Here is a 26636-nt window from a genome sequence, read left to right as displayed (position 1 = left end):
AGAGGAGTTGTGGACCTCGTCCACGTTTAATTGAGGAATGTGATATTGTTCATTATGCCTTTAGTTGTGCTGAACAGGTGAGAACATTCATGAACCAGCTACGTACACTAAAGCTGTTGTTTCTGGTGACCGCGAGAAGTGGATTTCCGCTATGCAAGAAGAGATGCAGTCACTTGAGAAATGGCACATGGGATGTTGTGCGCTTGCCTAAACACAAGAAGGTCGTTTGTTGTAAATGGATCTTCAAAAGAAAGGAGGGTTTGTCTCCTAGTGAGCCTCCAAGATTTAAGGCAAGGTTAGTAGCAAAAGTTTCAGTCAGATTCCTGGTGTTGATTATAATGATGTGTTCTCTTCAGTTGTAAAGCATAGTTTAATTCGTACATTTTTTGGTATTGTTGCTATGCGAGATCTTGAGCTTGAGCAGTTAGATGTAAAGACTGTGTTTATACATGGAGAGCTCGAGGAGGAGATATATATGGACCAGCCAGAAGGGTTCATAGTACTTGGTAAGGAGGATCATGTTTACAAATTAAAGAGGTCCTTATATGGTTTGAAATAGTCTCCTCATCAATGGTATAAAAGGTTTTATTCTTTTATGATGTCACATGGTTTTAAGAGGTCTGAATTTGATAGCTGTGTGTACATTAAATTTGTTGATGGATCACCTATATACTTGCTGTTATATGTTGATTGCTGCCAAGAGCAAGAAAGAAATCACTACGTTGAAGAAACTGTTGAGTAGTGAGTTTGAGATGAAGGATCTTGGTGCTGCTAAGAAGATTCTAGGTATGGAAATTATAAGAGACAGAAATTCTGGTTTGTTATTTCTTAGTCAGCAAAGTTACATTAAGAAAGTTCTTCATCGTTTCAACATGCATGATGCAAAGTCTGTTAGTACTCCTATTGCTCCTCATTTCAAATTATTAGCTTTACAATGTGCTAGTACGGATGAGGATTTTGAGTACATGTCAAGAGTTCCATATTCTAGTGCTATTGGTTCTTTGATGTATGCCATGGTTTGCTCTCGTCCTGATTTATCATATGCTATGAGTTTGGTTAGTAGATACATGGCTAATCCTGGTAAATAACATTGGAAGGCCGTTCAGTGGATTTTTAGGTACCTTCGTGGTACAACAAATGTCTGTTTGAAGTTTGGCAAGACTGATAAGGGACTCACTGGCTACATGGATTCAGATTTTGCTGCTGATTTGGATAAGAGGAGATCTCTCACAGGTTATGTGTTCACTATTGGTGGTTGTGCTGTGAGTTGGAGGGCAACATTGCAGCCCGTTGTTGCCCTGTCTACCACTGAAGCAGAATATATGGCTATTGCTGAAGCATGTAAAGAATCAGTTTGGTTAAAATATTTGTTTGTTGAGCTTTGTGGAGATGATTCTTACATTAATTTATTGTGGCAGTCAAAGTGCTATATATCTCACTAAAGATCAGATGTTCCATGAGAGAACAAAGCACATTGATGTCAAATACCATTATGTTCGCGATGTGGTCGTGCAAGGTAAGCTGAAGGTATGCAAGATAAGCACACATGATAATCCTGCTGATATGTTGACAAAGCCAGTTCATGTTGCTAAGTTTGAGCTTTGCTCAAGCTTAGTTGGTATAACTGTTTAGCCCAAGAGGCTATTTGGCACCGGAAGTATTTCTTTGTTGTTTCAGGGTGAAGGTTCGTTTAATGCTACACGAAGGAATTTGTCTCAAGGTGGAGTTTGTTGAGCTATGATCTAAATTCAAACTTGGGCCGAAGCGAAGCGGTCCATTAGCGTTAAGAGGGACTACACCATCTATTAGTTCCGTATTGCTAATAGACAAGGGTGTGGGGTTTTTTCTCCCTATATATACGGACCACCTCCCTCATAGGTATCATAGACTTGTATACGGGAAGGCCCCTAGGTTAGGGTATCCCCAAGTTGTAAATCTCTAGCATTTGTAACCTCACCCGATATAGTGAAGATTTGTTGGCCGGTGCCCGTGGTTTTTTCCCTTCCACCTTGAAATGGTTTTCCACGTTAAAATCTCATGTCCTCTGTATTTGATCTACTGTTCTTCGTCCTTTATATGACCTATCCTTTATAACACCTGGCACCGTACCTGCTGGAAACTAACCAGTCATGCAGCGAGGGACCGGAGAGGCAACATGCTGACTGAAAGCATCTGAAAGAACTGAAAGCATCTGAAAGATTTGAACCCGTCCAGGACTGTGTGACGATGCATTTGCATGTTGGAGGAAGAAAGGAATCGGAGAGGCAAGGTAAGACTTTTCCTGCTGGCAAGTGCAGCAATCGACAGCGAAACAAACCACCACGATCATCAGCGAAAGGGAAGGCGAGGTTTCAGCAGCTGTAGCTCTCAAGAATTCCCCGCTCGTTTCTTTTGTTTTTCTTGTAAGAAAAGAGAATCAAAGTAGAAGTAGCTATCATCCGGCATGAAACTTAAAATACACGCTAGTAGCACCCTCGCTCCTGTTTTCTTTTCAACGAGGCACGATTTGACCTGACGAGTCACCAGCGCCAAGCTTAATTTGATACTGTAACGTTCATGGCCATAAAATTGATATAGCATGGAAGTGTACGATGAGTACTTAAATCTGAATGAATAGCACGTCCCACTACCAAAAAAAGCTATGGCTAGTTTAATTGATAGCGTACTCTCTCTGTTCTAAATTATAAGGGCAGTCCCAATGATGTATTGATGATAGTTTCTATCCTTATTAAATGACTTGCCACGTAGATAAAACGCTGACCTGGCAACGTAATTAATGAAGAAAGAGAGCAAAAATCCTAGAAATGGTTTCCTCATGAAGAAATCAGGTCTTCTCTTGACCCAATGCACCAAGAAACCATGAAATCGCCATTGGGGAGAAACCACCAGTTTCTAGGGGGCTCGTGTCGCACTTTCATTGGAGAAAGAAGATAGAGTTGGGAGCGAGAAAGAGAAAATAATTATTACTCATAGAAACCATGGGTTGGAAAGCAGTACTTTTTTTTGTACGGTATCCTATGTTATAGAAACTACCAGTTTCTTTCGTTGGGACTGCCCTAAGTCATTCTAACTTTCTTGAAGAGTCAAAGCATCTCAAGTTTAACTAAAATTATAGAGAGAATTAAAAAGATTTATCACATCAAATAAATATAAATTAAAAATATAATTAATGAAGAATGTAATGATACTTATTTGGTATCATAAATGTTATTATTCTATTATATAAATTTGGTCAAACTTAAGATGCTTTGTCTTTTAAAAAAAAAAGAGTTAGAATGACTTATAATTTGGGATGAAGGAAGTAATATAGTAGATTTTTTTCCTCAAACTTGTCTTGGCACATGCTCTGCATTTCACTAAGAGAATTGATAATTTGATATAGTATGTCTGTATGTGATGATATAGTACATGTTAATAATTAAATTTGCTCAAACTTAGATGAGTTTAAACTAGAAAACTAAAATGACTTAATTTAAAACGGGCCGGCAGTATACGTGTTAAGGCACGTTCGTGAAAAAAAAGAAACAGGATAATATGTAATACTAACTATATGGCTTTATAATGTTGACTAACTAGTAGTAATTGCTAGTACCTATCAAGACTACTCCCTCCGTCCGTTGGTGTACGTGTCGTAAGTTTGATTTGATTTGTAAAAAATATGTGCAACATTTGTATCTTGAAATAAATTTATTAAAAAACTATATTCAAATATCTTTCCAACGATACTAATTATGTACCATCAATATTAATATTTTTTAATCCTTATTCGTTTGAACTTATCAGCGTGGGCTTATCAGCCACAGAAACTATCAGCCGAACAGCTTCGCTCATAGTCGTTTATCAGAAAGCAAAAACAACAAATATATATTTTGTTCTAGAGGTGCAGAACAGGTCAATTTGCTACAGTGACGAACATATATAGCTCTTGGTCTCGGAGCAATGCAGCTGTCAACTTGAGTGACAACCGCAGCGATTGGCACAGGAGTAAGAAAATAGAGCATGTGCGCGTATTAAAAATGTAGGGTTGCTGCCGATTCGTGCCATCCTACAAACAACAACAATGACGGGGTGCGTGCAGGATAGGATCTTATCTGTTCCAGGCCCAAAGATTCGCCGGTCCATTCTCGCCCGGCCCAGCTATCCGAACCAAAGCAAGCTGTTGGCTGTTGGCAGTTGCCACGCATGTGTACTGCCCTCCTCTCCTCCCAGAGCCACAGAAACGCCTGAAGCATACGTATACTATACGCACGTCTCTAGACAAACACACACATGACACATCTCTCTTTTTCCCAGAATCGAAAAAGGCCTTATGCTTGTTGAGGCCGATCCGATCGCAACCGAAATTAAAGAAGCCTTTCGGCTGCTCACAATTTGAGCCGGAATTCACTGTGCGCGGATGGAAAACACTGTTCATGCTCTCGCAAATTTCTTCAGATTCATCTAGATTTCTCTAAATTCCTCTGAACAAACAGGGCCACGACCACGAGATGGGATGGCGATGAGGAAAATTCAGCTGACCGTGATCGATAAGCAAAAACCCTGCCATGAATGACCCGTGAAATTTAATTCGTGGCGCCTCACTGTCCAAAAAAGGTTGGCAGATAAATTAAAACCCGTGAACTGACCCATCTTGGAATCTTGGTACTGGTAATCACTTTCAAGTGTAACTTTGGAACACTACTATACGTAGTAGTCTACGGGCCCCGTTCGCTTCGCTGAAAAAACAAGCCGAAACATTGTTCCGATTGATTTGCTGTGAGAGGAAAATACTGTTCCGGCTAAAAAAATAAGCTGAAAAGTACGAATTATAAGAGAAACGAACAGGACCACGAAGTACTCCCTCCGTCCCCTCAAAAGAATACAATTCTCACTTTTTAAAGAGTTGAGGTCCCCTCAAAAGAATATAATTCTCACTTTTTAAAGAGTCAAACGATTTTAAAGATGATCAAATTAAATCTATAGAAAAAAATTATAAACATTTATGATACAAAGTAAGTATTATTAAATTAATTATGAAATATATTTTTATAGTAAACTTATTTAGAGACATATATGTTGATACTATTTTCTATAAATTTGGCTAAATTTTTTTAAAAATGATTTGCCTTAAACCTAAAATTGTATTTTTTTTAGGGGGGTGGTGAAGACAGGTGAAAGTGAAACAAGAGCAGCTTGGTATGCTCGTTATAATCAAACTGCATCTGAGTTATCCCCAAGCCTCACTGATCTGATCATGGCAAGAAGTAACATCTTGCAGTTTTGGCCCATTAAACATCGAATGTACAGCCCAGCCCAACAGAAACCTGAAATTAAAAGCTGTAGCCATGTGAGAGGTGAGATCATAGGGTTCTCCTTTCCTTGCTGATATGCTTAATAATAATAAGAAGAATACTGTATATATTGACAGCATACATTTGTTGCCAGGAAGGTTCTGGCGATACGAAATGTTCATGGCCAAATCACCGGTGAGATACAATCAGCCACTGTAACTGTAAGCAAACCTATCAAGAGGAGAATCTCCTCTCTATTTATAATTCTAGATCAACAAAAAACCTGGAGAACTGGAAAGCGGCCGGGAGAAAATTGATTTCTGAGGGTAGAGAGCTTTCCCACTACTACAACTATCAATGCTGTGGTATGGTACGCGCCTCATATATCGTAGTCAAGTTCTGTGCTGTTCAGGGCCACTGCCCGCTTGACAAGCTGCCCTTGCTCATCATAGACGTCCAGGTTCTCACATGGCTTCGGGAACACGGGCCTGACGACACGCCCCTCGACGTAGGAGCACTGGAAGATGTGCTTCTTCTTGTAGCTGATGCCTACCGACATGTCCTGGAAGCTTATGTCCCTGATGGGGATGACGTCGCTGCCATGAGCGCGGACAGGCACCCGAACACCCCTCCCATGGATTCCCTTGAACGATATGTTCGTGATGTCTGGGAAGGCTGTCCGGTCATATCCATCATCAGCATGCTCGTTGTAGTCGACCTTTATCACAATCCCAGCACGGAGGTTGTCAAAAGTTATGTTACGATAGGAGATGTTGCGGATGTAGCCGCCTCTTCCTGTGGCAGTCTTTATCCTCACACCTCTCCTTGATTCCCAGATGCGTACATTCTCCACAGTAACATTTGCAACTCCGCCAGACATCTCACTGCCTATTGAAATTCCAGCACTGCACAGAGAGAGAGAGAGTAGATAGTGTAAGCCTGATTGATAATGCTCAGCAATATGCACCATAGTAATTTACTATCTTGAGGTTTGACTTCAAAGGGCTATGCACAAAAGGCAGATCATTTTAGACAAGCAATGTAGTCAAGATATCTCAATTCTCACCTCACAAGAGAACGGGCGGTTACATTGCGGATTAAAATGTTAGAAGATGGGCGACCGTATGCAATACCATACTGATCCCAACCACTCTTTACAGCTATTGCATCATCACCAACTGATATGTAGCAATTCTCAATAAGCACGTCTTGACAAGAATCTGCACACACTTATATGTCAGAAATAGGAATATACATTACAATTTGTGGTCAGCATGACCTGTAACTAGTGTAAGAGTTAATATAGACAGGATGTTATAGTCCGAGAAATGGGTGTATATCTACTGGTACTTCAAATGCTTGGTACAGTGTCAAAGTGTTTAAAATTTGAAAGACGTACTGGAATGCTGTTAAATACAGGTGTAGCAAGAATACCTGGATCTATGCCATCTGTGTTTGGAGCACCAGAAACAGGAGATAAGATAGTAACATTTGAAACAGTTACATTCGTGCAATCATAAGGATGCAAGTGCCAGAAAGGTGAATTCCTCAATGTTATGTTGGCAACAATAATGTCCTTGGACCACATCAGCTGCACAAGAGGAGGTCTTGTGTTATTCAGAATTCTTCTGCGATGCTTCATCCACCAAACTTCACCCTGGCCATTTATGCTCCCATTATGTCCTATTTAACACATCGAAGAAGGAAAAGGAAATATACGAAGATCAGATAACGATATTCAATTAGACAGTGAAATAGAAAGAATCTCATTGTTCTATCAGTATAAGATTGGGAAGGCAAACAAGCTTGATAAGTTACAGCTAAAGAATCTCATTGAGAAGTGCACTTGTTGCATTTGAATGAATTTGCCTGTTTAGTTAGTAAAATATCATTACAGAATATGACAGTTCAAGCTGTAAATGCTAGATCCTATTTCAACAGAAGTGCAGGAGCTCCAGCTATTAATATAGGAAGCACAGGGTACATTTAGACTGGGGGTCAAGTAGTTGCTTTTATGCTACAGACACATGATGCTACAGAGTTGCAACACTTATATTGCTTAAGATGAACATGAGGCACTTTTGCACTGATGTTGCTTAATCCACAATTATGCAAGATGTTCTGTACTGTATAGCTTAAATGCTAGCTATCCAGAGAAATTGCAAACCTGTAATGACTACATCTTTCAAATTCTGTCCATGAATGAGACTCCCAAAGCGCGGTCCTTTGCGCTCCAGCCCATACCCGTACGATGGTAATGCTGGCATCAATGGCCAGTACTTCTCATCCTGTCCAGAAAACATCAGAATGCCAGTTAAATAAGATGGCAACCATAGGCATTCACCAAACTTTGAATGCATACTGGTACTAGTCTAGAGTCTAGATGTTTTCAGCACTAGAGTATTGCCATTTTGTCCAAGAAAATCTCACTCTCCAGGACACATCAGAGATCAGACGGCAAACATTCTTATGTTTGTCGTTAATATATGTCCATAGTCAACTAGCCAAATCACAGAGAGAGAATTATCTATTTGGCACTGAAACAAATCAGTGTTTCGTATTTAGCACTTAAAAATTTGAACTTTCTTATCTGGCACCTAGTTGAAATTTGCTTTCGTAAATGGCACTACCGTCCATTTAGGACAGTAACGGTGTCAAGTGACTGACAAAATGACATGAATACCCTTGTTTGCAGCAGAAACCCATGGTGCCAAATAGGAAAAGAATAAATAAACAGGTTGTCAAATAAAGAAATCATAAAAGGTTATTTGAATTGATGACATTACAATTTTTACAAATTGGAAATAAACCATTACTATTTAGGCTAATATAATTCCACTTATGTTTGAAATCTGTCTTTTTAAATTCTTTATAGACGTTATATAGAGCTTTCCTGTATTCTTATTGCGTAAACTGCCCTTCTACTATTATCTGACATGTGGGCCAACATGACATCTTCCTTTCTTCCCCACGGAGTCCCCTACGAAGTCGAAGCCCCGCGCACAGATGCCCGCCGCCACGAGTCCGCGGCCATGGAGCAGAAACAAAGCTTGACAGCAACAGAAAAGAACATGAAGAACAGCAGCAGGGAAGTGCGGGTGTGCGTGACCGGAGGCGCCGGGTTCATCGGCTCCTGGCTCGTCAAGAAACTCCAAGAGAAAGGCTACACCGTCCACGCCACGCTGCGGAACACCGGTGCGCGAGCTCCTTCTTTCCTTTCCTAGTTTTGGTCGGCGTCCCTCACTCTGATCCGATTGATTTGGTGACCGCACGCAGAGGACGAAGAGAAGACCGGGCTGCTGCGGCGGTTGGTCCCCGGCGCGGCGGATCGGCTGCGGTTGTTCGAAGCCGACCTCTTCGACGCCGCCACCTTCGCGCCGGCCATCGCTGGGTGCCAGTTCGTCTTCCTCGTCGCCACGCCATACGGGCTCGAAGCCGCCGCCGGCTCCAAGGTGAAGTATACCACATCGCACTTCCGTTAGATCCCCTTCGTTCCAAACAAAATTTTCGACTTGGATTTGCAAAGGAATCAAAGGATCTTGATTTATCGTGGGTGCTGTGCGGCGGCTGGTAGTACAAGAGCACGGCGGAAGCTGCAGTGGCCGCGGTGCGCGTGATCCTCCGGCAGTGCGACGAATCCAAGACGGTGAAGCGCGCCCCCCGCGCCCCCCCCCCCCCCCCCCCCCCCCCCCCCCCCCCCCCCTCCCTAGGCCGCGGCTCGTCGAGCAGAGGCCGGGGGCGGCCTCCCGCGGGGTGGCCTGCTCGCGCTCCGGCCGTGGAGGCAGGGCAGCCTCGCAGAGCCGAGAAGAAGGGGAAGAAGGTCGCGGGATCTTGGATTTTTGGGCTCAGTCAAATTTCAGTCTTCTATGGTATATTGGACGTAGGAAGAAAAAATGAACACGATCAAATAAGTCAACTAATAGATGACAAAAAAAAAAAAGAAGCCAGCAGTGTCATTTAAGAAAAAAAATTTTAACTAAGTTTAAATTTTTTAATACCAAATATAAAACACTGATTTGTTTTAGTGTCTCGTAGATAATTATCCGGCAACATGAAAGCAACATTAACTTTTGGTTGGAGGCTTGGAGCTTAGAAAATGCACGTGAGAAGATCTATCTATCTATCTAATTACTAAACTCCCACAGGTAAGTTCACAGAAACAGTGAATTCCTTACCGTAATGCCGAGGATCTCCGCGCCCTCGGCAAGAAACAGCGTCATGTGGCTGGTGAGGTTGAAGGGCGCTGTGAGCCAGCGTCCGGGGGGCACATTGAGCTGCCCACCGCCTCGCTCCGCGAGCGCGGCGATGGTCTCGACGGCGCGCTCGAACGCCTCGGTGTTGACGGCCCGGCCGTCCCCGACGGCGCCGAAGTCCGTGAGGTTGTACGCCGTGGGGCGAAGCCGCGGCGCGGCGCGCGGCGGCGGAGAAGGCGCCGACAGCAGCCTGAGGAACCCTCCGCCGCTGGAGCCGCCAGCGGCGCCTGCGCTGCCGAAGGACATCGAGGCGCTCTGCCACAGGAACACGAGCGCGAACCCGACGACCCACGCGGCGGCCAGCAGCGCCTTGTTCGCCGCGACGAAGGCGACCGCGCCCCGGCGCTGGTGCAGCCTCCCCACGCCCGTCTCCACCATCGCGCCGGCGCGGCGGGGCTCCGCTCCCCCGAGATCTCGCGACCTAGGTCGGACGCCACGCGGCGCGGCGCCGGCCTGGGCTCAGTCGGTGGCGCGGGGCGCGAGGGGCTCGTGTTCCCGGGGGGCGGGCCGTGGGGGAGGGGGTCGGTGTGGGAGGGCGAGAATTTCCGTCATGGGAAGTTGGTGAGGAGGTTTTATAGGATGCGGGAGAAGCCGTTTGAGTGAAGCCGACGCGATGGGATGGCCGAACGGTTGTCTGCGCTCCTCCTGATCATGGTGAGTGCCGCTGTGCAGTGGAAGAAGATGGCCAGAATTACTATGCTGCCACTGTGGAGCCCTGGCCCCTCTGGGGTGTATATGGGCCATTGGATGGACATCGGACGGTGGAGGATTAGCATGCTTGGTGCAGCTTTGGCAACACGGTAATTACAGAAAGATTGCACAAGAATGGATCAATGAAATATTGTAACTCTTAATAAACCTTGTGAAGCCACCACGTTTGATAAAAAAATTTGTTCAAAGAGCTCAAAGAGAAATCAAATTAGTTGGACAAGACATGCAAAAGGCATCACAGATGTTTAGCTAAGCAAACGGATAACGGGACAAGACATGTAATCGTGGAGGCAATTGGCCACCGGTAGATGCTCTAGGGGCGGATCCAGGGCCTGGGCTGCAGCCTAGGGCGAGTTCATGTAGCCCCTGTAACATATGTGGTGTTTAGCCTAAAAAACTATGATCTTAATTAGACAAAAGGAGGCCTAGAAAGCAAGATCAGACTGTTTTGAACGTGAATCAGCAGCTTAGCCCGGGGCGTAGCCCCGTTCTGGATCCGCCCCTGAGATGCTCCACTCTGTCTTTTCTAGGTTCACTTATAACAGACATTATTTGTTGCAGCGTTGAGAGTGATATCTAAATACACTTTCTATTTTGAGTATTACTTTAGACATACACTCTAAGACATATAATGGCCGAATCTAGCCACCATCAGTCCATAGTGGCAGGATGGAGGTCGATGAGGGACGCGTCGCAGTTGGGTTTTAGCCATGCAATAGCTCAGCATGGGTGGACTTTAATTGATCCTGCAAGTATAAAACCTTTTAGATTCAGTTTTCTTTATAAACTGGGTCAGTTTTTTTGACTTAATCGATCGTGACAGTTATGTTAAAGAAAAACTTAGTCTAAATTGGAGAGTAATAAGGGCAGTCTTGACCTAAAAACTAGATGTATTTTATGTTTATTAATTAGGGTATCAACTAAATAAAATGGTGATGTGACATTAGAATTAATATATATATATAGAGAGAGAGAGGAGGCAATGGTTTCTAAGATAAAAAATCATGTCTACTCAGGAATCAAGATATATGGAGAGATCTAATATAATAGGAAAGACAAGAGATGTGATTGGACAAAAAAATATTTTGAAAAAGTCATTTATTAGGATTATGGTTTCTAAGGGCATCTCCAACAATATAGGGCTTGTTCGGCTGGCTTTAAGCCGGCCGGCTGGCTTGTTCCAGCACTCACGAAATCACTGTTCACGTCCTGTCAGAACAGTATTTTTCTCTCACAACAATCAGCCGGAACAGTATTTTTCAGTCCTGCCGAACAAGCCCATAAACTAGCACCGGCTCTAAACTATTAGTCATGGAAGAAAGAGATAATAACATTTATATCACAGTGAGAGAGAGAGAGAGCGGTATCGTGAAACATAGACTATCTCTTTACTCCATGCTAGCTTCTTGTCTTTTGCACTATTCAATGAATAACAAATTAATTCAGTTTACTCAAAACTAGACTATTACATATGTCCTAAATAAAAGACTATTAAATATAGAAACTACTCCATCCGTCCACGAAAGAATGCAATTCTCGTTTTTCGAGAAGTCAAACAGTTTGAATTTTAACTAAATTTATATAAAAATGTGTAAACATTTATGATACAAAATAAGTACAATTAAATTAGTTATAGAATATATTTTTATAATAAATTTATTTAGAGACATAAATGTTAATAATATTTGCTATAAATCTGGTCAAACTTGAACTTTTTTAGCCGGTACGCATCCCATAATTACATTCTTTTGCTGACGGAGGTAGTATCTTATAGGTTTTTTTTGGTTAGGACTATCCTGACAAGAAGCCATGGACTCATAGGCTTTAGCTCTGGACCTAACCTTTTGTAATCGCAGTCAACACTCTGTCGGGTGGGAACAAAACAACTAGAAATCTATCAAACGGAACAACGAACAGCAAGAGCGTACAGCAGATTATAGTTTTCCTTGTAGTTGGAACAATATACATGCAAAAGGTGTCTGCTCTTGCTTTTGTTCAGGTAGCGTCAGCTGTTGGCTAGGCTACTCACTCATGGTAGCATAGCATCGTGCCGTGCTTTTCTCCCTGCAGCTCACCGGCATTGCAGAATGCACAGCACAGGGGTATATGGAGATGGAGACGATAGCAGTTTGGTGTGGGCTGGTGTGGCCATTTCGCCGCCTCTTCCTGACTTGGGTTTGACGCAGCATATAGCAGTAGCAAGTAGGTACGAGTATTCCTTTGGTGACGGACCGGGTGAGCCGTGCCTGTCGTTAGGCGAATAAAGCTCGTCGTGGATCAGCATCACCAGATCAGGGAAAATATAATGCCCGTCCTTTGGATTATCCCATGCACCTACCTGATGCGATGGATGCATCAATTGCAATTGCAATTGCAATTGCAATTGCAATTGCAATATGCCCGTGAGCGTGCACGATTGTACGTTTCGTCCACGCCGCATGTTGCGCAGATGAGTGGCAACGGGACCCTACAGCAGAGACGATGAGCTTCGTCATCAAGTTTCTAGAACATGAGCTGTGTAGATTGACAGACTCAAAATATGTGGATCCCAACCTTTATGATACAACGGATATCGCTCTATAATCTATCACCCCTTACCTCCAAACTCCAACCTTTATGGCACCGAATATCTCTCTATAATACTATCATTCATGTTGCTTTGAGTACGAAACTGCAAAATCTTTAGTGACGTCGTCCTACTCATGTTATGGACTCACTCCCTGAGCCCATTCATGGATCGGATGTGTGACTTGTCTTCCACCTTTGTTTCTTAAAGACACAATAGTTGCACACAAACTCGTATGTAATGTCAGACGTGTGCATATCACTACCACAGACCTGAATATCCTTGAGGGCCGAAAACCCTAAGGAAAGCCCTAAAACCACCAAGGAAATCAATACTGACGGCTAGCACTCAAGAAATGGCCGCCAAGGGTAGAGAGACAGGGAAATAGCTATTTCCTTGAGTGCCGGACGTGACAAATCATTTTCTTAAGGGTTCAACCGCAAGGAAATACTTAAGCGGTCAAATTTTTAACACCTCCAAGGAAAAGTAACAACACTCAAGGATATGCGTTTTCTTGAGGATTGACGACCCCAAAGGAATATAGCTGGCCCCTAAGGATATATATTTTCTTGATGGTTTGTTACCGCCAAGGTATTTGTTGAGCCCCCAAGGATATATATTTTCTTGAGAGTTAGCACCGTCAAGGTAACACAAATAAACCGTCAAAACAATAGCTTTATCTGAGGGCTCACACCCTCAAGGAAATAGGTTTCAATCCCCAAGGAATAATGTGTTTCCTTGGCAGCTAACCCTCGAGGTAATGCATGGCACAGGGGCTTAACTGGCCAAGAAAATATTGATCATTCATTATAAATGTAGACCAAAACAAATATCAAGATAGATGCCACAATTAAACTAAACCAGTGCTAGATTAGATAACACATCCAATATCCATTGGTTCATTACATGTCCATTTTGCAAATATAAGACTTAGATAGCAATAGTGTATCATCCTACATGTCAGCAGGATAGCAGAAGGCAAATACTGCACACAGTTCATAAGGCAATATTGCACTTAGCAAAAGATCAGCCTAATATCATCTTAGTTCCTACCAATCAATAAACCCAAAAGAAAGTCCACATCCCATTGTGCAGTCACTTGGAGTTGTTGGAATTAGTTTGTCTGCATGCATAGTCACTGCTCGGTAAACCCAAAAGAAAGTTCACATACCATTGTGCAGTCACTTGGAGTTGTTGGAATTAGTTTGTCGGCATGCATAAACCCAAAAGAAAGTCCACATCCCATTGGCTTTGGGAGGAGCTACTATCATCACCATCTTCAAGACAGCCATCATCATCATTGTCCTCAATGTGGTCATCATCATCGTCTTCATTGGAGTACTAGACATGATGTTGCCTTGATGGTAGCTACAGTCATCATCATCGCTTTCATGGTAGCTGTAGTCATCATCGTCATCTTCGTCATCAGCGTTGTCATTGCTGCGCCTTTCATCAACAGAATGAGAGCCTCCATGTGACCCAGTAGCCTGCAAAAGGCAATATTGAAATATTTTTGTACAATTATGGAACATAAAAGTTTGGTCTTCAATCTCTAAGAGCCTACTATAAAGTATCAAATAACTGAGGGTAGTTTTGCTATATTATTAAAACAACCTAGTAGATGAGAACCCTAAAAAATAGGCATCTGCCAATCAAAGCTTTTCTTCACTACCTTACCATGAACATAAAACCTAAAAATGGCATTGTTAATCAACAAGAATCCACTTGTTCACTGCTGCAACTCGTATTGGCATTCCGCCACGAAACAATATTAATTCTCTAGATGAATTGTGATCGAAATAAAGAATATGAATTGCACAAACAAATTCAATAAATAATGTAACCTGATGATGACAGGCATCAAGGTCTTGTAGACGTTGAAGCAGTTCAGCAGGTGGTTCTACACCTATCCGATCAAACACACTCTGCAATTGAAAGTATCCAAATGAAATTGTATGCTTAGGACACAGTAATTGCAGATACAATGAAAAAATTATTACCTTGAATAGCTCGCGATGGATTCTATTTTCCTCAGCGAGTATGTCATTATTCGTTTTCAATTGTGCATTTTCTTGTAGCACACTTTCATAATGATCAAGATCTGGTGGCCTAACAGATACAGATTTGGAATGTGCTAGAACAATTGCCTTATCCACAACACCATCACCTATTGGAACGCGGCCATGCTTCATGCCACGTCCTATAGTGTACAATGCTCTTCCGTCCAGTTCTTGTGAATTTGCATCTGGAGCTAATGCCATGTACTCATCCTAACATAGAAACAGGAAAATATATCAAAGGATGCCTCAATTCAGTTTACAGAACAAATAAAAGCGTGTTGTGCAGAGCATACCAATCTTTTTTGTGCTTTCTAGCTAGGAATTGTAGCACTCTTTCCAGTGCTATCCACTTTTTTAACTCCAGATTTCATTGCAGCAAATGTGTTTATCCCACTCTGCCGACGGACAGATTTAAATTCCTGTAAGATTAAAACCACAAATTATGCATGCGTCAGTTATAAGCAGCAAGCAGACATTGTAAGCTACAGATTATAAGCTGCAGAATTATAAGTTGCACAAGAATTATAAGCTACAGATTTCAACGGTTCCTAACTAAAATAGTCAAAACACAAGCATTTGTCACAACTAAAATAAGCTAGCTGCAGAATTATAAGCTGCACAAGAATTATAAGCTGCAGGTTTTTTCAACGGTTCCTAACTAAAATAATCAAGACACAAGCATTTGTCATACCAAGAACTGTTGTGTCTATGCAAAATTTCTTGAACCTCCTCTATTTTGAGCTGGATCATCACAACTCATGCGCGATTGTTGGCCTCTGCGTCTCTTTTCCTTGTACTCATCAGAAGTCCAGTATTTGGCAAGCAAGGCCCAAATTGCCCTGTTGCACCACTCCACCCGACAAGTCAAGTACTGTTCTTCTGTTAGTTCAATGGTGCGGGCTCGAGTATCATCGCAGTCTTCGTTATTTCTATGACACCATTTCTTGACAGCCTCCAAATGGACTTGGTACATCATATTAGTTACTCTCTTGACTAGATAGTTCTCTAGATTTTTTGCAGCACGTGCCCTATGCCATGGATGAGATGTAAACGTACTCTGCGTATGCAAGACAAGTCAAATAAATTACTGACTGCAAATTCTTTAATCTTGCCGAGTAAATATTCAATCCTTTTAGAATTATGCAATCAGGATGCAATGCACTCGACTGAAGAAATAAGAAACGGAGAAAAAAAGATTTAAAGAATAATCTGAATAAGTTAGTGTAATACCCAGAACTCCTGCTTCACTCTTGTCGCACAGCAGATTCCTTTATTTATTTTTTCCAATAATAATCATTCCATGAAAATGCTGGTTTTACTTTCACAATTGTGCCTTTCTCATCATATATTCTGACGATACCTGGGTACTCTCGCTTGAGAATAGTTCCTAACTGTGAGGGGTACTTGCAACATTTAGGATTATAATCAACATATTTGAATTGGCTGTTGTAAACAAGTCAACAAATCAATTATTCAGCTTCATATACAAAAAAAATATGTAGCAGAATGAAAAGAACTACAATGTTAATCACAATTGATATTATATACTTACCAGTGACCTATAGGTTAGGTTCCAGCTGAACTCTACCACTACGTGGAGGTATTTTGTACTTGGTTCTGCACATTTTCGCTCTCCCTCTTTTTGAAGGATCCTGAGAGGACTGGTTGGAACCAATATTCAGTTGTGAGTTATCAAAGTTCACTTGTGAGTTACCACCTTCAACTCCAGCCATTTGAGAGTTAAGACCATTAGCATTGCTCCTTTGTGAGTTACTAGAAACATCTCCAACCATTGAGAGTTAAGACCATTAGCATTGCTCCTTTGTGAGTTACCAACCATTTTAGAGTTAAGACCATTAGCATTGCTCCTTCGTGAATTACCAGAAACATCTCCAACCATTTGAGAGTTAAGACCATTAGAACTGATCCTTTGTGAGTTGCCAGAATCATCTCCAACTGTTTGAGTGTTAAGACCATTCAAACTGGTCCTTTCTAAGTTAGCACCCTCAGTCCCAACCACTTTGGAGCTGACACCCGCAGCATTGCTCCTTGTAGAGTCACCACCATCAGGACTACATGCTAATTGGCCACCAGCAGCACTGCTCCTTATGAGGTTACTAGACTTCTCACCCTCACCATTGCTTGCAAACTGACCACAAGCAGCACTGCTCCTTTTGGTGTTACTACCTTGAGCTCTAGTCCTTCTAGTGTTAATTCTAAACTGCTCACCATCACCAGTACTTGCAAAGTGACCACCAGCAGCACTGCTCTTTTCGGGGTTACTAGCTTCAGCTCTGGTCCTTCTAGTGTTAGGTTTACTAGACCTCACACCATCAACACTACAACCTGTTTGGGTGCCTCCACCCTTTGGTGCAGCCTGCTTACTCGAAAGACTTTTGTGTCAAAGCCCATGCATCTCCTGTTTTATAAGGAAAATAATTAGTAAATTGCACATGTGTCAAGGAAAAACATATCCATAATCATGCAACAACATATGTATATATCACACTTTCTGCACATAACAAGGACAAGAAACAACACATATAACAGGTACTTCAACATAAATCTTGTAGCACCTGGTTTTAAAGGACAAAACCAGATACACACCATATGTGAGCCCAGGAAGTCAAATCACACATATGGCTACAAATAAAAGTAATATTAGAAATTTTAGGGTGTGACAAATCTTGATTAGTTCCATAAGACACTAGTTGTTAAGTGAATACAGAGTACATGTACAATTTAAAAATAGTCAATAATCATTTGGATCATAATCTGGATGGTCAGTTAGATCATAGTCATCGTCATCTTGATCCTCTTCATCATCTTCATATGTATTATCATCCATATCTTCAGCTTCAGTATTCAATTTAGACAGAAACTCCAAGTCCTTAGGATCAGTTATCTCATCTGAAACATCATTATCTAGCTCAATGTTCACATCAATCACAAATGTGCCATCCAATCCCTCTTGAAAAAAATGAGAATTCTTATACTTGTGATGGCCTAGAAGCACTGGAGTCATCACTGATGCCATATAGAGGAATATAGCCACGTGGACTAACTTGATATACAACCCACCATTGAAAGCTCTAGTTTGGTTTTGGTGAATTGATAAAACCCTAAGTGCTAACCTAGTTTATCAAAGTGATTATGAGATAGGTGGCACATTCCAAGTGGTGGAGCAAATGAAGATCATGACATGATGATGGTGATGCCATGGTGATAATCAAGTGCTTGGACTTGAAAAGAAGAAAGAGAAAAACAAAAGGCTCAAGGCAAAGGTATAAGTGGTAGGAGTCATTTCGTTTCGGTGATCAAAACACTTAGCGAGTATGATTACATTTAAGTTCGATAGCCGTACTATTAAGAGAGGTAAAACTCGTATCGAAATACGATTATCAAAGTGGCACTAGATGCTCTAACTCATTGCATATGCATTTAGGATCTAGTGGAGTGCTAATACCCTTGAAAATGTTTGTGAAAATATGCTAACACACATGCACAAAAGTGATACACATTGTGTTTAGCACTTAGGAGCAAGGGTTCGAAACTTCACCGGCGGAGTGCCACCGATGCCCTGTACAGAAAAGACAGGGTTTCACATAATGCACCGGACACTGTCCTCGTAGGACCGAACGCGTCCGGTGGCTAAACCTAGGCATCGGTCAGTCAGCAGAGACTGACCGGACTCTGAGCGAGTCCGGTCATGTGTGACCGGACATGTCCGGTCGCTCAGAGAGCTCTCTAGACTCTCTCTGAGTTGCACAGGATGCTGGCTAATAAAACCGACCGGACGCTACTCTGGCAAGTCCGGTGCTAATGATGTGGCACTCGGGGGTTTGGTCTGCGTGTTGACCGGACGCTGGGTGAGTCCGGTCCGGTCGGCCCAGAGCGGCTGTGGGAGCTCTCTGGATTCGACCAGACACTGCGTCTCCCGCGTCCGGTCGTTTCTAACAGTGCATCCGGTCGCGACTGGAAACCTTACTGGAAGTGACCGGATGCTAGGCAATTGTGCGTCCGGTCCTACATTGTAGTGCGTCCGGTCACAACTTAAGTGTACTGATGACCATTGAGGTCGGGCGATCAACATTTGAAGCAGGGGACACATGGCAAAAATCTGAGGACAGGATGCTGGGGTCCTGCGTCCGGTCAATTCAACCGGTGCGTCCTGTCGCCCCGATTTCTCAATGAACAGAGAGCCAACGGCTCTATTCGTGGGGGCTCTCTATTTAAGCCCTATTGTCGGCTCTAGCTCACTCTCTTGGTCATTTGTATTGACATAGCAACCTTGTGAGCTTAGCTAAAGCCCTCCCACTTATCTCCATCATTGATTCATCATCTTTGTGAGATCGAGAGTGAATCCAAGTGCATTGCTTGAGTGTTTGCATCTAGAGGCACTTGGTGTTCATATTTCGCTGCGGGATTCTCTTATTACTCTTGGTGGTTGCCGCCACCTAGACGGCTTGGAGCAACGAGGATCGTCGAGCGGAGGCTGGTGATTGTCTCTGGCTCCGATCGTGGTGATTGTGAGGGGTTCTTGACCTTTCCCCGAGGAAGAGCCAAAAGGTACTCTAGTAAATTGCTCGTGACTTGTGTGATCCTCATCTTGTGTTGGTTGTGTGGCACCCTATTGAGGGTTTGGCGTGTGATGCCAATTAGCGTGTGAACCTCCAAGAACGAGGACTAGCTTGCCGGTAAGCAAGTGAACCTCAGTAAAAAATCATTGTGCCATCATTTGATTCCGAGGTGATTGATATTCATTCTTGTGATTGATTGGTTCATTCCTCGACTCGGCGGTATAACCATCTTGCTCACTCTCTTTACATTACCGCAAACTAGTTGTCAAGTTCTTTAGTGTAGTTAGTCGTGAGAGCTTGTTAGTTTAGTTAATGTGACATTTTAGTTAGCCTTTGAGAGCACACTAACTTAGTGTAGTGACATAGCTATTGTGTGAATAGAGACTATATAAACTAGAATTGTGGTAGGTGGCTTGCATTTTTAGTAGGCTAGCGCAACACTCGCTTCGCCTCATATTTGTCTAACCGGTTTGCTAAGTATTGTTGTAGAAATTTTTAATAGGCTATTCACCCCCCTTCTAGCCATTAGGACCTTTCAACCATTCAGCTAGATCTAGTCTTTTTCATACAGGCATAAGGTAGATAATAAACTTGTTTAACTTGCCATTACAAAGGGTTTGAAAACTGCAGCATGTTTAACTTCCACCAGCCCTAAATTTTCTGAACGCTTAGTTCCACTTGGTGTTGGATAAAACCAATCACAATCAAATAAAACCATCTCTAGTGGCAAGCTTCCTTCCCATTTTATTTTTATTATGTCCTTGATGACACCATAATATTCTGTCTCATTGTTGTTGTCATCAACACAAGACACACAAACACCACTATTAACCGTAGCTAAGCCTGATTTAGCTCTCTCATGCTCTTTTGATCGAAACCTATAGCCATTGACATCATAGCCCCATAACTGGTTACCCTACTACGAAAACCATAAGATATTTGGCACAAGGCAGCATCAACACCAGTTGTTTGCATGCACTGCAAATTAGTAGTAGGTTAATATATCGGTTTTATTTATAGATAGATTGGTATATTATTTAATTTGAAAAGGCTTAGTAGGATTACTTCTTTGAACCACTCAAAGAAATTAGGCCCACGTTCTCCTCGCATACCCTTCCACCCCTTCAACCTTAACTCCCTAAGTTGTTCAGGTGTTGGGTCTTCTCCAGCCCTTCCACTCTGCCTTCTCAAATTTACTAGGGAAATACAACAAGTAAGCGTACAGCCACAAAAATATACAAAAATGAATTATAGTTTGCAAAATAAGTGTGCGTGTATTACTTGAAGTGTTCGTCCATCTCAGGCATGTTCATCAAAACATATAGGAAAGCAGTCTCATACTCTTCTGTTGTGAGCGAACGAACACCACGAGGGCTAGTACACCGGCCAGGGTATTGAAAGTGTTCGAGGTTGCATGAACTATGATATGTAGAAGCTCCATCATCATATCGAGCAGCTTTATTTCTAACTGATCGGACATGGGACTTGAAATAAAGTGAGAGGAAATTTGTGGCCTCCTCGACTAATTCAGTCTCGATGATGCAACCCTCAACACGGGCCTTATTCCAAACCTTCTTCTTAAGTTGTTGGATTTTCCTATAGGAAAGAAACAGAACTGAGGAAAGAATTATAAAAGAAAGCCCTATATATTTTTCTGTTTCGCTGTTACCTCTCAAATGGATAGTTCCAACGGGCTTGGACAAGACCTCCTAGCCGAGCCTTAGGAAGATGAATAATTAGGTGCTGCATTGGATTGAAGAAACTTGGTGGAAATATCTTCTCCATTTTGCAAAGAACTACTACTTGTTCTAGTGAGCGAATGTTGTCCTTGTTCAATTCTTTGGCACAAAGCTGCCTATAGAAAAAGCTAAGCTCAGCCAAACACAACCATACACTTTCTGGAAGGAACCCTTAAAAAGCAACAGGGAGCAAGCGTTCCATGAAGATGTGGTAATCGTGGCTCTTTAGACCCAAAATCTTCCTTGAAGTCAAGTTGACCCCTCTTCTAATGTTGGCTGCATAGCCATCTGGAAACTTGAGTTCTTGGAACCATTGAAGGATTGTTGGTTTGTCATTCCTGTCAATGCAAAATCGGGCCCGAGGCCTGTCCCACTGGCCATTTGACTTTAGCCACAAATGCTGTGAGGGACGGTGGCAAATTTCAGCTACATCTTGTCGAGCCTTAGCATTATCTTTAGTCCTATCTGATATGTCAAAGCATGTATTCCATATAGCTTCCCCTAAGTTCTTTTCATTATGCATTAAGTCAATGTTGTGGCGCAGCAATAACTTACGGAAGTATGGAAGTTGCCAAAAACAACTAATATGGGTCCAATTGTGCAATTTGCCATAGTTTTGTGTGTCATCCACCAACGTGTTCATTTGGGCTAAGATTTCCTCCCCTGTTAAGTGCCTTGGAGGCTCATCATGCATGACTGTGCCCTTTCTAAATCCATTAGCATCAGATCCGAATACATGATCTATAGGTAAGAAGCGCCTATGGCAATCAAACCAGCATGCCTTGCGACCATTACGGAGTTGGAATGCTTTAGTGTCACACAAGCATACTGGGCATGGAAGCCTACCATGGGTGCTCCATCCAGAAAAGTTACGATAAGCAGGAAAATCATGGATTGACCACAAATAAGCTGCCTGCATTTTAAAGTTTTGCTTGAGTGAGGCATCCCAAGTTTCAACCCCTTCCCATAAGTTCAGTAGTTCATCAACTAAAGGTTGCATAAGTATGTTAAGTTTCTTTCCAGGATGTTCAGGACCTGGGACTACAAGGGCAAGGAATATGTACTCTGACTTCATGATAATGCCGGGAGGAAGATTCAATGGAGTCACAAAAACTGGCCAGCAAGAATAAGGAGCTGCATTTATACTGAAGGGTGTAAAGCCATCTATAGCCACAACAAGGCGGCATTTCTAGGATCAGAAGCAAAATTAGGAAAGTCTTCATCAAACTGTTGCCATGCTTCCCCATCTATAGCCACAACAAGGCGGCATTTCTATTTGATGCGGACCACTTGTGAGACTGCATCAACTTTGCGGTTGTTTCATGTGCATATAATCTTTGTAGCCTATCTTTGATGGGAAGGTACTGCAATACTTTACTTGGGACTCTATCATGCCCTTCCTCATAGCGCGAGGTACCGCAAACATCACACTTCTCTTTACTTATATTGTCCTTATAGTAAAGCATGCAGTTATTATAACACACATCAATTTTCTGATATGGCATGCCTAGGCCCTCCAATAATTTCTTTGATTGGTAGAAGTCTTTGGGAATCTTACCGTCTGAGGGCAAAAATTCATGGATTAACTCTAAATTTGCTTCAAAGTGTGCAATTGACATATTGTACTGTGATTTCAAAGCTAACAAACGTGCTGTAGCAGACAGAGCGGAGTGTGTTGAATTATCAAAGGCTGGTTCATTGGCACTATCAACCATCTTATAAAAAGCTCGAGCTGAGGCTGTAGGCACCTCATCATTGGTCAATGGATGACCATCAGCTAATAGGTCAGCTAACATATCATGCATGCGATCACATTCTTTGAAACTCTCATCACTTCCAACTTCTACATTAGTCTCTCCATGTGCTGTCCATGCTCTGTAATCTTCCCTAAACCCATGTTTACACAAGTGCATCTCTACATCGAACCTTTTATGCCTAACATAGTTTCTACACAAGGCACATGGGCACTTAATGGTGTCATTTTCAACCAGGCTAACCATGGAGAATGCACAGTCTAAAAAGTTGTTTGTGTTTTCAATCCACTCATTAGAGGGGGCCTTCCCACGTGACCAACCACTATACATCCATTCACGATCTACCATGACTCTAAATCTGTTCATGAGAGAATATGAACAAGATGATATATTTTAGTTTTAGAACAAATTGGCACAGGAATCAACCAATAGAGGCATTGTAGTTAATGGCCAAAAAAGATATAGCGAAGCATGCAGCTTACAAACAGATACATCCGACTTAATGTCTAACACACAAATGCCATCTGAATCAAATGCACAATTAATGATACTTACTGCTTTGTTGCTTGAAACCGGTCGATGCTGCTACTGTTACCGTACTGTTACACGATTCACAGATCGTTGCCTCCATAGATCCTCAATTCATACCTAAAAAGTTGCCAGAGACAATCAGATTCTTACACAGGAGAAAGCTATAAATGAATGACAGTCACCATTCACATGGGCAATGAATGGAGCTTACCAGCCAAGCAAAAGGCACAAGCTACTCAGATCAAACCTGAAAAAAGGCACAACAATCTATTTAGCTATGGATGTTAACCACAGAAATAGCAAAATGTCCAGTTGCTACCATAAATATTTTAGTTCACAACTACCAATCCTAAATATATAGACTGTTGCTACCATAAAAAGAACCTTTTTCAGATCACTACACAAGATATGCACTAAAAAAAATACACTTCCTCATCAATGCACTGCATGCATTCTACTACTAGTGTACTTGTTTAACATGCCATCACCAGCCTATATATTAAAAATACCTGCTGGTATTATTTGCTTATTTTCAAAGCCAGCCCAGTGTAGATTAGAAGGAGAATATTGGCAGACTGGGTTTCTTTAAAGATCACCTATAGAAGCAAGATGCAATACTTGCGATAACAATATAAGATGCTTCAGCTACCTACTTACTCATGACGTTCTCGGTTGGCAGCAGTGGTGCTCTAACTCCTACAGCCACAGGCTAGCTTCCATCTTAAGCTTGCTGGCACTAATTTCAACCTTGATGCTATCTGCAGATACAGGCTTCTTGGTCTCAGGTGTCAAATTCCCTTTAGCAACTTCCTTTGATCCTAGAGGCTTATCCAAAATTGGGCCAAATGTTAGAAGAGTGTCTTCCAGAAAATCACATCAGAAGGGGAAAAAAGGGACAATACAGTGTAAGGTCTGAGATGCAGAACTACCAAACATATGCATCGCATCTAAAAACATCATCCTACATACCAACAGATCACTTGTGAATCATTTTTATTAGCTTCATTTTCATTACAGATTGTACAAGGTTTGATACAGAGAACTACAAAACATATGCAATGGATCTGAGGAGATGGTCTTACATATCAATACATCACTTGCATATCATTCTTATTTGCTTCATGGAACCTAGAGATTTATAGACGAATCCAGCAATGCAACTACTTTTGAACCAAAACTGAAATCAAAACAATACAATGTGTCCATCGCTAGGACTGACCTTGGAATCTGTAGGTTTCAAGTCCTACTATCAAATCAGATAAAAAAGAAGGAACCTATAGCAACTAAAAGAATAAACTTGAAGGCGCCGTCAAGCCGGAGGGCGGTATGTGCTGCGCAGCCCGGCAGCCCTCAGATCCAGGATTTTATCAAAGGGTATGCCACGCCAAAATTTTCACATACATTTTGGTAAAAAATCATTTATCAACTCAGAATATAATTGTAAAATTTATGACTCAATTTGATATATAAGCAATAAAAATATGAGAATTATTCAATTTAAAGATTAAGCTGTAAAATTGCATGAACTACAATGTAAATTGTAACCGCCCACATATGGCCCAACCTTTTTTTCTTCCCGTTACAACGCACGGGCATGTTTGCTAGTTAAAGATTAAGTTGTAAAATTGCATGAACTACAATTAAATTGTATACCCTAAAAAAGATAACTGTAAACACATGTCAAACATATATGAATGTGCGATGTAAAGAAAAAATATAAACAGGATGAAAAGAAACGTATGCAAACTAAAATCTATCACAAGCAGAAATAAAAAGATAAAAGAATAACTATATGAGTACTATGTTAAAATAATACTAGCATACAGACTAAATGCTAACTAATTCTGGTTGCAGGATACTTTGATCTCAACTGATAGCAAGGACCGGTAGTCAAGATCTAAAGGAGAAGGACAGAGGATGGTGCAGATGGAGAAGCTTGCCGGTCACTGCGACATGGAGCTCATGAAGATGGCCATGTTCAGACCCGAAGAGACCTTCAGGCAGCAGAAACCACACCACTCGAACGCAAGACACCTGAATTCAGGAATCTAGCTGCCATTCTTCTGCGCAACAGATCAATGAGTTGCGCCGACTGTACCACATCTAGAAGTAGCTGGTGGGCGGCCTGTCCAGGCCATCATCGGAGGCTCGGAGCTCAGCTGCCGGCATCAGGTCGGCCGCATGCAGGTGAATGTGCAGGCGCCGGTCGTTTCATGCCCACGACAGACTAGATGAGTTCCTCTATACTATACACATGGGTGGATTGCAGGGTACCTGTAGATCCGCCACTGGCCACCGACCGCTTGAGCAGGACCCGCCGCAGGAGCCGCTGCTGACCGCGCAGGAGACACCGCCCGCCGTGTAGGAGCCGCTGTCCGCCCGCGCAGGAGACGTCGCCCGGCCACCGACCGCTCAGGAACCGCCTCCCGCCCGGGCAGGAGCCACCGTAGGAGACTCGATTTGGGAGGCAGACGGGGAGGGGCAACTAGATAGGGTTGCTCGGCTGGGCACTAGGCGTGTGGATGGTTAAAAGGCCAGTGTTGGGCTTTTGTTTACAGGCCAAAATCTAGCGCGGGAAGTTTGGCGCCTTCGATGCGCGGCAAAGGGAGAAAAAATTTCTTGACGGCTGACACTCAAGGAAATCAGTGCTTCTTTGAGTGTTTCCAAATACACTCAAGCAAATGCATATTTTTCTTGAATGCGTGAAATAACACTCAAGAAATATACATTTCCTTGAGAGGTTTTAGCCATCGCCAAGGTAATACATATTCCTTGAGGGCTCAATCTCGCCTCGCAAGGAAATTGATGACCCTCAAGGGTATTCCATTTTGTGGTAGTGTATGACTCGTCTTTCGTCTTTCTTGAACGCATAATAATTGCACACAATTGCCACATATTTAAGTTGATTGAGTCAATATATAGTCAAATTCCCATATTTGATTAATATACTTTATTACACTAGCATTTACTATGTGCTTTAGAATTTATTTAATTTAAGATTGGACCAAACTTAATTAAATCTAACTAAAATTGCTAGCTCATTACCATTAGCAGGAGCGCAACAACAAATCATATATCCCGTCGAAACACATGGGTGTGTTTGCTACTCCATCCATCTAAACTTATAAGATATTTTGGCTTTTCTAGATATATAAATTTTCTATGCACCTAG

The 26636-nt window shown here is 42.2% G+C and overlaps 3 protein-coding genes across 11 annotated transcripts; 1 reads left to right on the top strand and 2 right to left on the bottom strand.

Annotated features, from left to right (window-relative positions):
• Window positions 1–5177: 5177 nt before the first annotated feature.
• On the bottom strand, window positions 5178–10467 carry LOC136467870 (probable polygalacturonase). Of its 2 annotated transcripts, XR_010761646.1 has the most exons (6): window positions 9446–10467; window positions 7438–7558; window positions 6705–6953; window positions 6337–6490; window positions 5413–6175; window positions 5178–5303 (listed from the first exon to the last, which is right to left on the bottom strand). XR_010761646.1 is itself a non-coding variant. In XM_066466669.1 (5 exons), the coding sequence occupies exons 1-5, from the start codon at window positions 9899–9901 to the stop codon at window positions 5650–5652; spliced, it is 1506 nt and encodes a 501-aa protein (XP_066322766.1). In that variant the 5' UTR covers window positions 9902–10467; the 3' UTR covers window positions 5378–5649. The 2 variants fall into 2 exon arrangements, 1 of the variants encoding a protein (XP_066322766.1); XM_066466669.1 differs by lacking the exon at window positions 5178–5303 and having other exon boundaries at window positions 5378–6175.
• Window positions 7629–25745, top strand: LOC136467873 (NADPH HC-toxin reductase 1-like). 4 transcript variants are annotated; one of them, XR_010761647.1, is made up of 5 exons: window positions 7629–8465; window positions 8547–8722; window positions 22203–22592; window positions 22840–22963; window positions 25319–25745. XR_010761647.1 is itself a non-coding variant. In XM_066466675.1 (3 exons), exons 1-3 carry the CDS (start codon window positions 8207–8209, stop codon window positions 25352–25354), a joined length of 471 nt encoding a protein of 156 aa, XP_066322772.1. In that variant the 5' UTR covers window positions 7629–8206; the 3' UTR covers window positions 25355–25745. The 4 variants fall into 4 exon arrangements, 2 of the variants coding, with proteins under 2 accessions (XP_066322772.1, XP_066322773.1); XR_010761648.1 differs by lacking the exon at window positions 22840–22963; XM_066466675.1 differs by lacking the exons at window positions 22203–22592; window positions 22840–22963.
• LOC136467871 (uncharacterized) lies at window positions 13651–25878 on the bottom strand. 5 transcript variants are annotated; one of them, XM_066466670.1, is made up of 11 exons: window positions 25739–25878; window positions 24122–24289; window positions 23676–23711; window positions 23489–23581; window positions 16413–17279; window positions 16091–16303; window positions 15552–15917; window positions 15154–15279; window positions 14801–15070; window positions 14645–14725; window positions 13651–14287 (listed from the first exon to the last, which is right to left on the bottom strand). In XM_066466670.1, the coding sequence occupies exons 9-11, from the start codon at window positions 15059–15061 to the stop codon at window positions 13982–13984; spliced, it is 648 nt and encodes a 215-aa protein (XP_066322767.1). In that variant the 5' UTR covers window positions 15062–15070; window positions 15154–15279; window positions 15552–15917; window positions 16091–16303; window positions 16413–17279; window positions 23489–23581; window positions 23676–23711; window positions 24122–24289; window positions 25739–25878; the 3' UTR covers window positions 13651–13981. The 5 variants fall into 5 exon arrangements, with proteins under 5 accessions (XP_066322767.1, XP_066322768.1, XP_066322770.1 ...); XM_066466671.1 differs by having other exon boundaries at window positions 24122–24282; window positions 25739–25873; XM_066466673.1 differs by lacking the exon at window positions 25739–25878 and having other exon boundaries at window positions 24114–24676.
• Between the last annotated feature and the right edge of the window lie 758 nt (window positions 25879–26636).

Source organism: Miscanthus floridulus, chromosome 7 (assembly GCF_019320115.1).
Source record: "Miscanthus floridulus cultivar M001 chromosome 7, ASM1932011v1, whole genome shotgun sequence".
Classification (NCBI taxonomy): domain Eukaryota; kingdom Viridiplantae; phylum Streptophyta; class Magnoliopsida; order Poales; family Poaceae; genus Miscanthus; species Miscanthus floridulus.
This window is presented reverse-complemented; position numbering and strand designations above follow the sequence as displayed.